This window comes from Delphinus delphis, chromosome 20 (assembly GCF_949987515.2).
Source record: "Delphinus delphis chromosome 20, mDelDel1.2, whole genome shotgun sequence".
NCBI classification, from domain to species: Eukaryota; Metazoa; Chordata; class Mammalia; order Artiodactyla; family Delphinidae; genus Delphinus; species Delphinus delphis.
This window is the reverse complement of record NC_082702.1, coordinates 55,073,352-55,088,745: the sequence shown is the minus strand read 5'-3', so window position 1 is coordinate 55,088,745 and position 15,394 is coordinate 55,073,352. Positions and strand designations below refer to the sequence as shown.

The 15,394-nt window shown below is 50.1% G+C and overlaps 1 protein-coding gene across 1 annotated transcript in view; it reads left to right on the top strand.

The window, feature by feature from the left end:
- COTL1 (coactosin like F-actin binding protein 1) overlaps positions 1 to 15,394 on the top strand; it is a 43,916-nt gene that overhangs the window by 22,096 nt on the left and 6,426 nt on the right. The window contains exon 3 of the mRNA XM_059999039.1: positions 5,405 to 5,562. Within this exon, the coding sequence (XP_059855022.1) occupies positions 5,405 to 5,562 (158 nt within the window). The remainder of the gene's footprint in view (positions 1 to 5,404; positions 5,563 to 15,394) is intronic.

The window sequence follows — 15,394 nt, the reverse complement described above, 5'->3', positions numbered from 1 at the left end:
GCAGCTACGTGTAAGTGCTTAGGACGGCGCCTAGCACATAGTAAATGCTTAGTAAACAGCCTCTGTCATCTTCAGGACCCTTGTTGGTCTTATCTGTGGCCCCTAGTGCTTGACACTGTGCTTGACACACAGTAGGTCCTCAAGAAATACTCATGGGACGAGTGGCCACATGACTGTGTGTGCCTAGGAGGGCCCTACTTTGAAACCGAGCAGAGTGTGCGTAAGTTTGGCAGATACAGAAAGCCAGCACAGAGGCTGGAAGGCAAGGAGCCTGTCCTGTTGGAGGGACTTTTTTTTTTTTTTTTGACCGCACCGCACAGCTTGCGGGATCTTAGTTCCCTGACCAGGGATCGAATCTGGGCCCCCTGCATTTGGAGCATGGAGTCTTAACCGCTGGAACTCCACGGAAGTCCTCGAGGCTGTCCCGTTGGGTTTGGCAGTTAGGAAGCCACTGTGGACCTCGGAGGGCATTTTCACCAGACAGATAGGGATAGAAAAATAGTCACCATCCCCATCAGGCAAGCCTTTCACATCTCTTGCTTTTTCACTGAATCCTCACAACGAACTTGTGAGGTAGGTATTGGACCCATTTTGCAGATGAGGAAACTGAGGCTTAGAGGCATTCAGGAATCTGGTCTCATCACAGAGCTGGTATGAAGAGGGGATGAGTTTCTAATGGATTCCAGAACTTGGACTCAACCTGGATACTGTAGACCAGAAGGTTGAGGCTGAATGGTCAAGGGAGCAGCAGGTGTAGACGGCTGTGCTGGGACCTCTCACAGAGGGAGCTCAGAGTGTGTGTCCCCTGGTATGAGTCCTGGGCCCGGGTGCCCCCCACCAAGGTTGTCCAGGGCTGCACCTCAACTTTTCAACCTCAGACTGGAAAGGTGTGCCATTGGCCCACTGGGGACCAAGCGCCACCCCAGGGGTGACAGTGACCCCAAGTACCAAACTTCTTCCGGCCAATTTTGCCATCCTAGTGTGTATGTGCCCACACATGCATTCACACACACACACACACACACACGCACGAACATACACACACATGCACACACATGCACACAGGCACACACACACACACACTCATATATGCATATGTGATGGGGTCAAGCTCTGCCTTCCAGGTGATGTGCCCGTGTGCACATCCGTGTTTGGCCTGCCCTGTTTGTTCAGAGGAAGGAAGTTAGCGACTAAATGAGAACTTCCTCCTGCATTGACTAGTTGGAGGTCACATGGGCTTAGGACCTCCTTCAGGCTGCGTGGGGGACAGAGGTCTGTGTGGGCAGCTGTGAAAATGTCACTCAGACCAACAGGTTTTTCATCTCAGACTTTCAGCTGACTTTTCAGTGTCATGCCAAATCCCGAGTGGCAGACATTTGTAAGCAAAACGTGACTCTCGGATTTTCAGAAACGTCAGCAGTCTTCTTGGCCAGAGCATTGTCAGATAAGCACCAAACAGGCACCCAGGAAAGCAGTCTCTCTGGCCTTGATAATTTAAATGACATTGGCCTGCAGTTCTGGAAGGGCTTAAAAGCCAGGTTCCCTGTGTCTTTGGAGGTGGGCGTGAGACTGACTTATCGGATATCTGTCTTGTGCCAGGTCCTGGGCTGTACTTGGGACACATGGTTTGAAACTTTCCCACTGAGTTTGGCCAGTGATGGGGCTGTTGGGATCCAAGTGTGGTCATGGGATCCCAAACGTCCAGGCTGACCAATGAGGAAAAGGGAAATAGAGTGGTTGCCATGGAAACAGACTGCGAGTTCTTTTTGCTGGTGTTGTCTTAGCCTTAACAAGGCGCGAGGCATCTGAGGTGTGGCCCGCCTCCCCCTCAAGTCAAGACTGCAATTTAATTAAACACTTTGGAGCTGGTTCTCCTGTTCCTCCAATAACACTAGGAACAGTGTGCTGGCTTCCCAAAAGCGGCCTCGATGCTCGGAAAAGCTCGGGAACGAAAGTCCTGCACCAGCCGTGCGTGGCTGCGTGAATTTCAGTTCCTCAACCCGGACAGCCTCATTTCCTGTTCTCACTCTCCACCCGCAGCTCTGCCTGGTAGCTCAGGCTCCGAGGAGAAGGTTCTACCATGTCGGGCCAGCATCCTATTGAATCCTCATGGCCACGGAAGGAGGGAGGTATAAAATGACCCCGATCTGGAAACATCCCGAGTGTCCATCAGTGCATGCATGGAGGAACAGAACACAATGCGGTCCATCCGTACAATGGAATATTATTCAGCCATAAAAGGAGTGAAGATCATGCTACCACGCGGATGAATCTTGCCAACATGCTGAGTGAGAGAAGCCAGACACAAAAGACCGCATAGTGTAGGTTTCATCTGTGAGAAATGTCCAGAACGGGCAAATCCAGAGACAGAAGGCAGATTAGTGGTTGCTTAGGGCTGGGGGAAGGGGGGTGAGGACTGATGGCTGGTGGGCAGGGGGTTCTTGTGGGGATGACGCAGATGTTCTGGAATAAGGTAGTGGTCACGATTGCACAGCAGTTTTCATGTACTAAATGCCGCTGACTTCTCTGCTTTAAAATAGTTAAAATGGTGAATTTTTTTTTTTTTTTTTTGCGGTACGCGGGCCTCTCACTGCTGTGGCCCCTCCCGTTGCGGAGCACAGGCTCCGGACGCGCAGGCTCAGCGGCCACGGCTCACGGGCCCAGCCGCTCCGCGGCACGCGGGATCCTTCCAGACCGGGGCACGAACCCGTGTTCCCTGCGTCGGCAGGCGGACTCTCAACCACTGCGCCACCAGGGAAGCCCAAAATGGCGACTTTTGTGGTGTGATTTTTACCTCAATAAAGAAAAAAAATGGGGAGGACCAAAACAATCACCCCATTTTACAGGTGAGGCAGCGAGGCTCCGATGTTTGGGGATTAAGTCAGATTCCTCCGGGACTAAGAGACAGAGCTCACATGGCCTCCTGCCCTTGGACTTTTCTCATTTCCCACGGCCAGTTGGTCACCAAGCCATGTCAGTTTGGCCTGTGAAGTGTCCCTTACACCGGTCTGTCCTCACTGCCTGACCCCCGTGGTCAGGTCCCAGGATGGGCACCCACCAGGCTCCCATGGCTGGGTGGGGTGGTCCCCTAAAGCAGGGCAGCTGGGCAGACACACCCGAGATGTCCTAGCCCTTGGCTTCAGGCTGGCTCTGTCCTTGGCATGTTACCTTGGGCACGTCACACAACCTCCCAGCCTCATCTACCAAACGGTTGTTTGGATGTTGATGAGGGTGACAACGATGCCCCCCGACCCCACGGCCCACCTCCCAGAATCTTATAAAGACCCAATGAATACTGACCCGTAAACCGAAAGGTGCTGTGCCAGCGTGAATGGCGATTATGATCTGTTTCCTTTAAGAAATGCCCACATGGGGCGTTCGATCAGGAGTCCCTGGCTTGCCAGGGCTGTGTCTCAGCTCCCCGGTCAGATGGTTCCCCCTTAGACAGCATAGCTTGTTGTCAGGATGAGCTCATGCTTTGAGGTACTAACCAGCCAGTGTAGACTGTGTCTCAATTACACTGAGAGGGCTGGTGGCCTTGGATCTTGGTGAGAACCTTTACTTTGGTGGGATTCGGCAGGGAGACACCGGGAATGATTCTAGGAAGAAAGACTCCTTGATTTAAAAAAAAAAAAGCCATAAAACCTCAAAGTGTGAACCTTTGACCAGCATCAGTATCACCTGGGAGCTAGTTAGGAATGCAGACCCTGGGGCCCTATCCCCAACCTGCCGAATCAGAATCTGCATTTTAGCGAGATCCCAGGTGATTCAGACAATGCTTGGGAAACGCAGCTCGATGGGTCATTGGATCGCTGAGAAATCCTAAAGCCAGCGACGAAAAGCCATTTGAGAATATGAGCTGAATGAAGCGGCAGGTACAAGATGCATGTCCCCAAACCAGCAGCATCCCGCGTACCAGCCATCACGGGGTGGGGGGGGGGGTTGGGGGAGGGTGGAATGAGATTTCACCGATAACTTTAATTGACATGTGAACTATTTAGGCATTAATCTGAGTAAGGATATGTGATGCCCTCAACAAAACGTGCAGGATTTTGGTGGAAAACACAAAGGGGTCCTGATTAAATGGGGACACAAAGTATGTCTAGAATTTGTTCTCACCTGCGGGCGGTTCTGCGCCCCTGGGGACGTTGGGCAATGGCTGGAGGCGTTGTTGATTGTCCTAGTTGGCAGGGCGGCGGGTGTGTGTGTGTGTGTGAAGGCCAGGATGCCACTCAGCACGAAGAATGACCCAGCCCCTAATGACTAGAGTACCTAGGTGGACACACACACACACACACACACACACACACACACGTCACTTTAAGAACTCAAGAATACCAGCTGATATCTGGGGGATGCAGAGCAGCGGAGGATGGGGGAACTTAGCACAATGTCCTATGAAAGAGATTCTGAAGTGATGGTGATGAGATTACTGGTGTGGCAATGACACAGACTTAAATGTGGATCCATCAGCCAGGATAGCCCCCAGAGTCATTTTAATAAAAACAAACATATACCATGTAACAAGCATCACATACCCAGTGGAAAAATACTCAGAATTCTTTTTTTTTAAATTAATTTATTTTTATTTATTTATTTTTGGCTGCATTGGGTCTTCATTGCTGCCCGCGGGTTTTTTCTAATTGCGGCGAGCGGGGGCTACTCTTCATTTTGGAGCACGAGCTCTAAGCGCACAGGCTTCAGTAGTTGTGGCATGCGGGCTCAGTAGTTGTGGCTTGTGGTCTCTAGAGCGTAGGCTCAGTAGTTGTGGCGCACGGGCTTAGTTGCTCCACAGCATGTGGGATCTTCCCGGACCAGGGATCGAACCCGTGTTCCCTGCATTGGCAGGCAGATTCTTAACCACTGCGCCACCAGGGAAGCCCCAGAATTCTTTATTGGCCTAATTGTCTGGCCATAAGCTAGCCATGCCCAGTCGGCCCAGAGCTATATCCCAGACCAGAACAAGGGCCACCGTCTTTGTTTCCTCCTCTCCTCCCCACCCCAGCCCAGTTCCCATCTCTCCACCGTGTGGCTTTGCTGTTCCAAATAGGGCCTCAAAGATTTGGGATTAAAAAGAGTCGACGAACTTCTGTTCCCTAAATCAGATTCAGAATTTGAGCCTTGACTGTATGGGGGAGGGGAGGGTCGCAGGCATGGCAGCCAGAGAGGCCTGGCCTCCATCTGCCTGTGCAGCCTTGGGAGTGTCACATGGCCCTTCTGTGCCTCCACTTTCCGTCTGTGAAATGGGCATCCCAGCCTGTGGCACTGTTGTCGAGACTGAGTGAGGGAATGTTGGCTCTTGCCATGTGGCTCTGGGCACCCTTGTGGCTCAGAGCCGCTGCTGGGGATGTGGATTTGGGGTGTTTTAACCGAGCACCGTGCCCTCCCTTTGCCGTTGGTGCAGATGACGTCCGATTGTTTGCCTTCGTGCGCTTCACCACCGGGGACGCGATGAGCAAGAGATCCAAGTTCGCCCTCATCACGTGGATCGGCGAGAATGTCAGTGGGCTGCAGCGCGCCAAGACCGGCACGGACAAGACCCTGGTGAAGGAGGTGGTGCAGGTAACTGTCCTTGTGTTCTTGTAGGGTCTCTGGGCGGGGAAGGGTGCTGGTCACATCCCACAAAGGGTCACCATCCAGCAGGGACACGAGCGGCTGGGCTGGGCTCCTTGGTCTGTGACTTTGAACGTGTCGTGCTACATTTCTGGACCACTAGCACCACTGGTGAGATGTACTCCAAATTGCTTTCTGGGGTGGTAGCCGCATTTGTGATCCTGACCATCAAATACTAGAAACGTGGTGGCTGGTGTCTGCCTCTGCGGGGGGCGGGCAGGTGGCTCACGGAGAAGGGGTGGCTGGTGTCTACCTCTGCGGGGGGCGGGCAGGTGGCTCACGGAGAAGGGGTGGCTGGTGTCTGCCTCTGCGGGGGGCGGGGCAGGTGGCTCACGGAGAAGGGGTTGGAGGGATGACCAAGTGGCACCGCTTCCTGATTGGGTGATGGATGACTTCCAACTGTGGCCATGAGGACCCAATGGGAGAATTCACGAGTGCTCTCTGAATGGTGTCTAGCACACAGTAGGTGCTCAATAGCACTTGGTGAATGAATAAATGTCAACCTTATGGGCACCAGCAGGGGTTTTATGATGACTTTGATGGCCATAGGATGACAAAGGCTATATCAACAGTGGCAGAGATGCCTAGTCTGGGCACTGGGCGTTGGTCATGACTGGCTTACTCCTGTGTCCCTATGAGGCGGAGAGGAGGAGGAAAAGGTGGGTGTACCCTTGGTTTTGTCTCTGAGCTTCTAAACAGTTCTACCTGTAGAGCTCCCCATTTTAAAGTTTTTTTTTTCCATTCTGGACATAACAAAAATTGACACTCAGTGATTCATCTGGGGCTGGGACACTGGGTCATGCTGAGAAAAATAAAATCCAAATTCCAGAAAGATAAACTGGGGAAGAGAGGTGAAGGGGAGATAGTTTTCTCCTTACCAAAGGATTCTCCAGTTTGCAAAACAATTTCCTAAAACCCATGAAGGGGAGGTGGTATAGCTACCGCCCACCGCGGGTATGGGGCTTCTTTTTGACGTGATGAAAATATTCTAAAATCTGTGGTGATGGTTACACATATCTGTGAATATACAAAAGGAAGCCGTTGCATTGTAAAAAAACCAAAACCAAAACACACACACACAGAAATCGGCTGTGTGCAATGTGGTGTCCTGGATTGGATCCCGGAACAGAAAAACTGGTGACATCGGAATGAAGCCTGGGGTTTAGTTTAGTAGTCACGTACCAGCGTTGGCTTCTTAGCTGTGAGAGATGTGGCACCGTAACATAAGATGTTAACAATTGTCAAAATGACCGGTGGGGTACATGGGAACTCTTGGTATTGTCTCTTGCCACTTTTCTGTAAATCCTCAACTATCCCCAAATAAAACTTTTATTTAAAAAATAATAATAGGAAAAAATTTTCCTATCATTCCATTTTTACGGTGTATTTTCCCATCTTCGCTACGAGTTCTGCGGGGAAGCTCACCTACCTCTTGGCATTGCTTGGTCACAGCCTGTGAATCACGCCCTAATCAGCTTCTTCTTCTTCTTCTTTTTTTTTTTTCTAACATAACATAATTACATAAATTATGTGGCCTCAGAGTCTTTGTAATGAAGGTTTTTCTGGCGGCTGAGCGTCCCATTTCCACCGTGAGGTACTGAAAATCCCCCTGCTGTTGACCTCTTGAGTTGCTTCCACTTTTTTTTTTTTTTTTTTTTTTTTTTTTTGCGGTACGCGGGCCTCTCACCGTTGTGGCCTCTCCTGCTGCGGAGCACAGGCTCCGGACGCGCAGGCTCAGCGGCCATGGCTCACGCGCCCAGCCGCTCTGCGGCACGTGGGATCCTCCCAGACCGGGGCACGGACCCGTGTCCCCTGCATCGGCAGGCGGACTCTCAACCACTGCGCCACCAGGGAAGCCCAGTTGGGGGTTTTAATGCTTAACCAGCTTTCAAGGATCTCCTTTATGGCAACAGAATGGAAAACGCAAAAGAATGCATGTCCAAGTCCGAAGGTCTCCTGCTGGACTCGGCCCTCCACACTTAGCCCTCTTGTTGGCCAGCCAGGGGAACAGGGCACACAGGGAGAAGATGGTTGCTGACATGTGTCCAGTGGCGGCAGTCTTCTGAATCTTGCAATGCTCCTGTTTTCTTTCCATTTTTAAGATTGTGGTGAAATACAGTAACATGAAATGTTAGCCCTTTGGTGTACGGTTCAGTGGCGTGAAGTACATTTGCAGTGTTGGGCGATCATCACCATCGTCCGGAAAGTTCCAGAACTTTTTTTTATCACCCCCCCCAAAGGAAACCCTGAACCTATTAGCAGTCTGCAGAGTTCTTTATATATCTAGAACTCTTCTCAATTTGGCTCAGTGGGTTAAGAGGGTGATTTGGGGAAATACGATTCTTTGGTAACCTCAATTGGGAGTATTGGTTATAATTCATTTGTTTGCAAACTCAAATACATTGCAGCAAAAAGGGGAATTGCTTGGCTCTCTGAACTGGGAAGCGCAGGGGTTGCCAGCTTTAGTGGTGGCTGGATCCAGGGCTGAAGCAGTATCTTCCTTTCGTTTCTCTTTTCTCTTTCCCCTGGATTTGTCCTCAGGTGGCCTCTGTGCAGCGGGAGAAATGGTCCAGGCATGGTGGTTCTTCCCGGTCTTGATCCCAGGGGAAGAGAGAGCCCCCCTCCCTCAGTGTCAATCATTCCCTTAAAATGATCCAGTTGGCACATCCCGTGGACCAGGCAGGTGGGGTCCCATGATTGGCAGCTCCGATTGTTAAAAGAAAGGGATGCTGGTAGATGAAAAGCACAAACGTCCCCTCCGGTGGTGGTGGGGGTGGGGGGGAACAGACGACAACGACGATGACGACTGTATCTTGAACTGCAGGTGCAATGTGATATTTTGACCATTACCTTTCGCATTTTTCACCTCTGCATTTAAAAAGGTTTTTACCCGAAGCTATTACAAGACCTCACATTTATACTACAGTTGCAAATACAGCCCTTCATGTTACAAAGGGGTCGATATTACTGGCATAATGGTATTTTCTGACAGTCACCGAAATCATGCTGATCTGGTGTGTCAGTTGTCCTCTCTGCTTAATGGAGACTCAGAACAGATGTTCTCTAAGGGTCTCCAGATGGACCTTTCTGGATTCCGTGTCTTGGGGACAGGATCACATCCCTAGATGCCTTTTACCACCGTTTCCATGTGAAGAATAAATGGATTGAGTTTTAGTGTAAGGTTACTCATAACCCTTGGTTTTTGTAATAATAAAACTAATGTACCCACATCCTTAGGCTTTGTATGAGATGTAGACAATGTAAATTAACGTAGAGACATTGAAATCCAGAGGAGTGGGTCTTTACGCCACCTGCCTGCCTGTGGGCAAGTCTCTCTCCCTTCCTGGGCCTCAGTTTCCCCATTTAAAAATGAGTTGGATGACTTGACCTGCTGTGTCGTATTCTGTTTTGATTTATTCTGAAATTGTTTCATTTTTTATGGGGTAGTTCGTTTACGACAGCATATTACATTTAAATGAACCATACTTCGCTTTGTCGGACAAAGGGAGTTTGTAGTGCAGTGGTCTGGGGTATAGCCGTTTGAGCCAGATGGGGTGAGTTCAGATTTCAGCCCGGCCATTTACTGTATGGCCTTGGGCAAGTTGCTCTCCTCTGGGCTTCACTCCCCTGATGGCTAAAACTGGGCTGGTATAGTGTCTGCCTCTTGCGGTTGTTGTGAGGATTAAATGAGCAGCTATACGGAAAGCGCTTAGAACTATCTCTGGTAGAGGCCTGGAAGTGCGGCTCTTATGACTCCCAGCTGTCCTGTTTAGACAGCACCACGATGCACAGCTTTCTAGGTTGTGGAGTGTTTCCCTGGGAGCCGATAGGTCCGCGTGCTGAGCCCGGGACACAAGGCATGAATCTTACTGTTGAGCCATCCTGCCTGACTGTCTTGCAGATGGCTTGGATCAAAGTCACATCCATCAGCAACACAGGAAGGTCCTGACCCTCACCCACCCTTGCTGACTTCAAACAATCCAGACTCCTTCAGGTTCCAGCCTGGGGCCTGCACATAGGTGCATCAGCAAGGGGAGCCCTAACCTTCATCCGAACCTTAACCCTAACCCTAACCCAGAGCAGTGATAGCATTTGCCCCGAACCCATGGCTACCAAGCAGCAGGCCTGGGGCTGGAGCCCAGAGGAGTGAAAAATCAGGAGGTTTGATTCTGGGTCTCTTTAGTCTGTGTTCAGAGCCGGGCTGAGATGCTGAGCTGCATCTGTGGCTGGTGGAAAACAAGACAAGACCAGCAAGGCCACGGGCAGTGACGGGTGCTGGGCTGGGCCATGGTGACAGCCGGACTCGAGCCCTGGGAATGTGCTGAGTGGACAGGGTGCGCGGCTGCGTCGTCACAGCCGTCGTCAACACAACACCCGTCCCATTGTTCCGGCGCCTCTGTGGGATGACCAGGGCGATGCAGTCACCCCCCGTTAGAGACCTGCCCGCGCTGGGCCAGGCTGTCTTGCTTTAGAGCAGACTCGGTCGATGAAGCATTGTGCTGGCCTTGCGGAATCACTTTGTTCACGCGGTCCTTTTATCTGTTTTGTATTTTTTAACATCATACGAATGCTCACGGAGCCAAGTAACCAGAGGTAGATCTCAGCTTTCAGCACTGGGAAAAGAACGGCGGGGAGTGTTTCCTCCAAGGAGAAGTAGAGGTGGGAAGGATGGGCATGTCAGTGACTGCATGGAATCATCAGTGTAGTGTATCCTCATGGCCTCTAAACCCCAGGATCAGGGCTGGCTTACATTCCGGAGCCCCTCCACCCCCAGAGCCAGGACCAGATGTCCTAACTCTCCTCCAGGAGGGTCGTATTTGTGTACCAATATGGTAGTAATATTAATAACAAGAGTTTTACTGTGCCGCTACCACATGCCTGGCACTTTCAAGGACTTTCCACACATTAAAATGATTTCTTCTTCCCAACAAGGACAGTTCTGTCATTATCCTCACTTTATAGATGAGGAGACTGGGGCCCGGGGAAGTTGCCCAATGTCCCCTGTGCTTGTAGACTGGCCCCTGGGGCCCTGATTCTGTCACTTCACCCCACTGAATGTTTCCCAAAGTCCTCTAGCACTCTGAGAAGGCTCTGAGAAGTTCTGCAGGAAACAAACCTCTTACATTTATTTTTTAAATTTACTGATCTGGTTCTCAAGCTCCTTGATGGTAGAACCTTTTTTTTTTTTTTTAAACTGGAAACTGAACATCATTGCACAGTGTTTCTTTTTTTAAAAAATGCTGTGTCAAATGGTAGAGATCATGGGCTTAAGGGGAGTGAGACCCAAGTTGATATTCCAGCTCTAGCAACTTTTCATCCTAGGACCTCGGGCAAGTAACTTTATCTCTAGACTCTGTTCTCACTTAGGAAAAAGAGACTGTAAAATTTCATAGAGCTGTTGGAAAGATTAAAGGAAAGTAAAGGATGTGAAAGGTTTCCCCTTTTAGTGACCGATGAACTCCTATTCATCCTTCAAAACCCTTCTTCTTTACCCCATTCTCCTACCAGCCTCAATCAGAATTAATTGCTCCTTTATCTGTTTGTATGATACTATGACCCAAATTCCATGAATTATAATTAAGTGACCCTAGAAACTAATCTCAAGGGCAGGGACCATGGCCGCTTAATTTGTGTTTCTCAAACCTAGAAAAGTACTAAACAGGTGCTAAAAAGTGAAGAAACAGATCTGTTCACCTAGGCTGTAGTCTGTGTCTTATTCTTGGTGTATTCCTAGGACAGAAGCTAGTAAATGTTCAGTAACTGCTCTTTGGGCTGAATTAAATCGTGGAAGCCATTTACACTCAGGGAGGGCTTTGGGGGTGGATTGGAATTTCCAAAGGCTCTGCTTTGTGTCAGTGAAAAGCAGAGGTGAGAGCTGGTTGGGTCAGCCGGGAGAGCCCACACGCTTCTGTGTCATGAGATTTACGGGCCTGCTGCTCCCCCTTGCAAAGCATAAGTTGCTGCCTGGCCCTCGGGTGACCAGCTTTGGGCTTCATCCATCTTTAAAGGGTTTCAGCTGTTTGTTTTTACAGGGAGTTTTATGCTTCTTCAAGCCCTTGGTTTGTGGAAAGGCCCTTTATTCTTCTCAGAACCAGAAAGGGCCTCTTGTGCTGATGCGTTTCACCTGGGCCTGGGCTCAGGCAAGGGGGCTTTCCCACGCTTGTGTCCTTTATGTAACACAAATACAAAGCTCCCAAGCGGCCTGTGAATGGTGGAGCCAGGGATCATGTGTGGAGGGGCAGGTGCCATTATACACCCAATATACAGATGAGGAAACTGAGGCTGGGAGGGTGAGTCCTCAAGCCAAGGTGAGTGTCAAGACAGAAGCCGGCTGGTGGGGCTCAGAGACCGCTTTAGTAGTGGGAAGGGCAGTGGGGAACCTGGTTCTATGCTCCTGCTACCAGGAGGTTAAAAGCCCTTGGGAGAGGAAGACGCCCAAGCCCTGAGCCCAGCACGTAAATGGAAGCCGCTTTCACAAGCCTGCCCTGCCAGGGGGCTGTGGCCGGGTGCCCATCACTGAACCCCAGACGGGTCCCAGACCTCGGCCAGCTGGCCTTGGCGTGGTGCCTGCCTGGTTGCCCCCCGCCAGCTGGCCTCCTGATGTCCACACAGTGATTCCCAACACTGTCAACAGCAGACAGTTTCCATGCTCTGGGGATGCCAGATTAGTGTGTGCAGGTCTTTACTGAAGGAGCCCAAACGCTGAGTCCAGACAGGTCTCCATGTGTGGCATGCATACCCCGTGGAGCTTGTCGGGGCTGAAGGCTGCCTACACTCTCTACGTTTGTCTTTCAGATTTTCCCTCCCTCGTTCTCTTCCCTTGCATGGACCAACCCCACGTTCGTCCTTGTCATAGTTTGTCCCTCGACATCCTGCCTTTTGAAAGACCTTCCCAGAACAAGCTCCAGGCTCTCTGTTTTCTCCCCCTTGGTGGTTTCTCCCAGGGTGATGTGGTTTTGAAAAATGGTTCGGACAAAATTAAGGACCGAAATGATGATCAGGCACTCAGCGATTTCTGCTAATTCCCCTGGAGCCCTGGCCACGGGGTACATGTTATTACAAACGGGATTAATCATAGCCGTGGTACAGTGTGTCCTTTCATGTAACATTTCATAAATGTTTTCAGTTTTCATAATTTTAATGGCTGAGTACTATTCTGTTAGTGAATATGCGATTACATGTACGTGTGTGTGTGTGTGTGTGTGTGTGTGTGTGTGTGTGTTTTCACTCTCCTGGTAAAGACCTTGGCGTGGAGTTAAACACGGGTTTCGGTCCCAGCCCCACCGCTCACCATGTGTGCGACATTTTGCCGGCTACTTTACTTCCTTGAGTTTCAGCATCCTCTGAAAATTGGGGGTGATAATATCTAAACTCATGGAATTGTAAAAATTAAGTAAAATACCGGGTATCATAAGTGTCTGCTATGTATGAAGTGTTCAGTGTAAATACTACTTATTTACCCAACTTCTGTTGAAAGTGGAAGCAGTCTGGTATTTACTGACAATGAACATCTGTGAGTATGTGTGTTGTAATTTTTAAAAAATTCTGTTGAATTATTCCTTTGGGAAAAAGTCCCCAAAGTGGGTGTCACTGAGGAACAAGAAATGCTAAGCACAATTTCAACCAGGCAGCAATTGAAGCCCTAAACATGGATTTAATATCGTTTGTCGAGTGATCCATGGCAGGGGCTGTTTGGAGGTCTGGGTTAAGGATTTTGAGGTTAAGTCTGGACCCAGTGGGGAAAGTGCCAGGATTGATTAGTGATGTCTGCCACGGATACTGGAGAAGAGAGCGGAGTTTGTTTCCCGCGTTCTTACCGTCCCTGGTCTAGATGGAGCCGTAGTCAGAAATCAGGTGGAATGGAGTCAGGGCTTCTGGAAATGTCCGTGGTCAGGAAAGCAGGGGGTGTCAGAACCCAGGCAGCCACTCACGCGCTAAAGAGGTGGGTGGCCCTGCGGGGGTCAGGATTCAAGGCATATGGATGTCTGCTCCTTTTCGGTTTGGACCCAAACCTACCCCAGCTTGCTATAAGACATCATGCTTTCCCTCATCCATCTGTGTTGGGCAATTACCTTGTGTCCACTCGAGATGCCACCACATTCCTCTCTCTTGTCCTTTGTCCTCTCCTTAGTGAAATAGGGTCGTGTCGTTTCTGCCCCGTGGTGGTGACGCAGGTGCCTGTGTTCCCGAATCTGTCAAACACTGGACCATACCATTTTGATCTATTTGTTTTTCCCTTGTCTGTGGTGACTCACGCCAGTTACGAGAACCTGTTCTTTTTGAGTGAATTACACCTTGCTGGAAGGATTTTGAAAACCTTGATCTCTGAGGCGCTGTAGAATAGTTGTAGGAGGGAAGGCGTAGGGGACCCAGGAGGGGTTGGCAGGTTTGATACTGTGCATTTTCATCAGGCCCGTGTTCCTTGGAGGGTGCCTTTTCTCCTAGCAAGATGCAGGCTGCTGGGGACCAACTGCTTTTCTTCAGCAGACCAAGGTCTTTGGTTTATAATTGATCTCTGCCTCCCTGGGGGAGAAGATACAATACTGTGGCCAGCATGCGTCTCACCCACCCCCTGTCCCATTGCACACATGTGGGAGGGGAGGTTCCATCCCCCGTTTTCTGGCCAGACTTTACTAGCACGAGGCCTCCTTTTCGAAAGCCACGCTCTAATCCCCAAGTTGACAGCTCTGTGCCAGTTTCCCCCGTTGCTCCTTGATTCTTGTGTCCAAGGTGGAACGTTGTCCCACATGCTCTGGAGGCTCAGGTGCAAATCCACAGATGGCTGGTGGGGAAAGGGCTGGCCGAACCTGCCTTCTAGAACCTATGAAAGAAGAAAGCCCTCTTCTTTCACGGAGGTGGAAACCAGGGCCCAGAGCCATTGGTGGCTTCCTTCGGGACATTTTAGAGCCCCCTGGTTCTCTTTCTCTGCTCTTAGACTCTCAGAGGGACCTGTAAGTACCAGATTTTGACTTCCATGGCCTAGGAGAGCGTCTGGCGTATAATAGGTGTTCAGTAAACACGTGTTTATTGCAAGAACGAATTGCATTACTTCTTTGGGACATTTTAGAGCCCCCTGGTTCTCTTTCTCTGCTCTTAGACTCTCAGAGGGACCTGTAAGTACCAGATTTTGACTTCCCGTGGCCTAGGGGAGTGTCTGGCGTATAATAGGTGTTCAGTAAACACGTGTTTATTGGAAGAACGAATTGCATTAGCTCTCATTGTCTTTGGATACAACGAAGGCCACCTTTCCTCCCCGGCCCTGCCTTGTAGAAATGTGCATAGCTGGCATCGCAAACTTAACTGTCAAAGACTCCCACTCATTTTTTCTTCCCAGACCTTCCCAGCACCCATATTCTCTGCATAGGGTAGCAACCCACCATGGTCCTAATGTTCTAGGTAGAAGACCAGACACACTCCTACCCCAACAGGCTTCTTCTCTGTCCTCCTGTGGCTACTCCCACGCACAGCTTTTGGACGAGCAGCTGAATTTGCCGTCTTCTCTCTGCAAGGGCCGGGAGAGCCAATGTCACTACCTTGCTTATTCCGAGGAATTCTCCAGACTTCCCTTCATTAAAAAGTAAACAGTGGGGATGGAGAAATCAGTGTGGGTGAGAGAAGAGGAACTAGCCACTCCCTGTGCTCTGAGTGTTTCAGAAAACTTCTTTATAGCTCAGACTCCTCTAACAATCTTGAGAACAGAGGTAACTCAGGGTCATTTAAAATATTACCTAATCATTCTGGAGCACTTCTACTTCACAGTCATCCGATCATCACAGCCAGC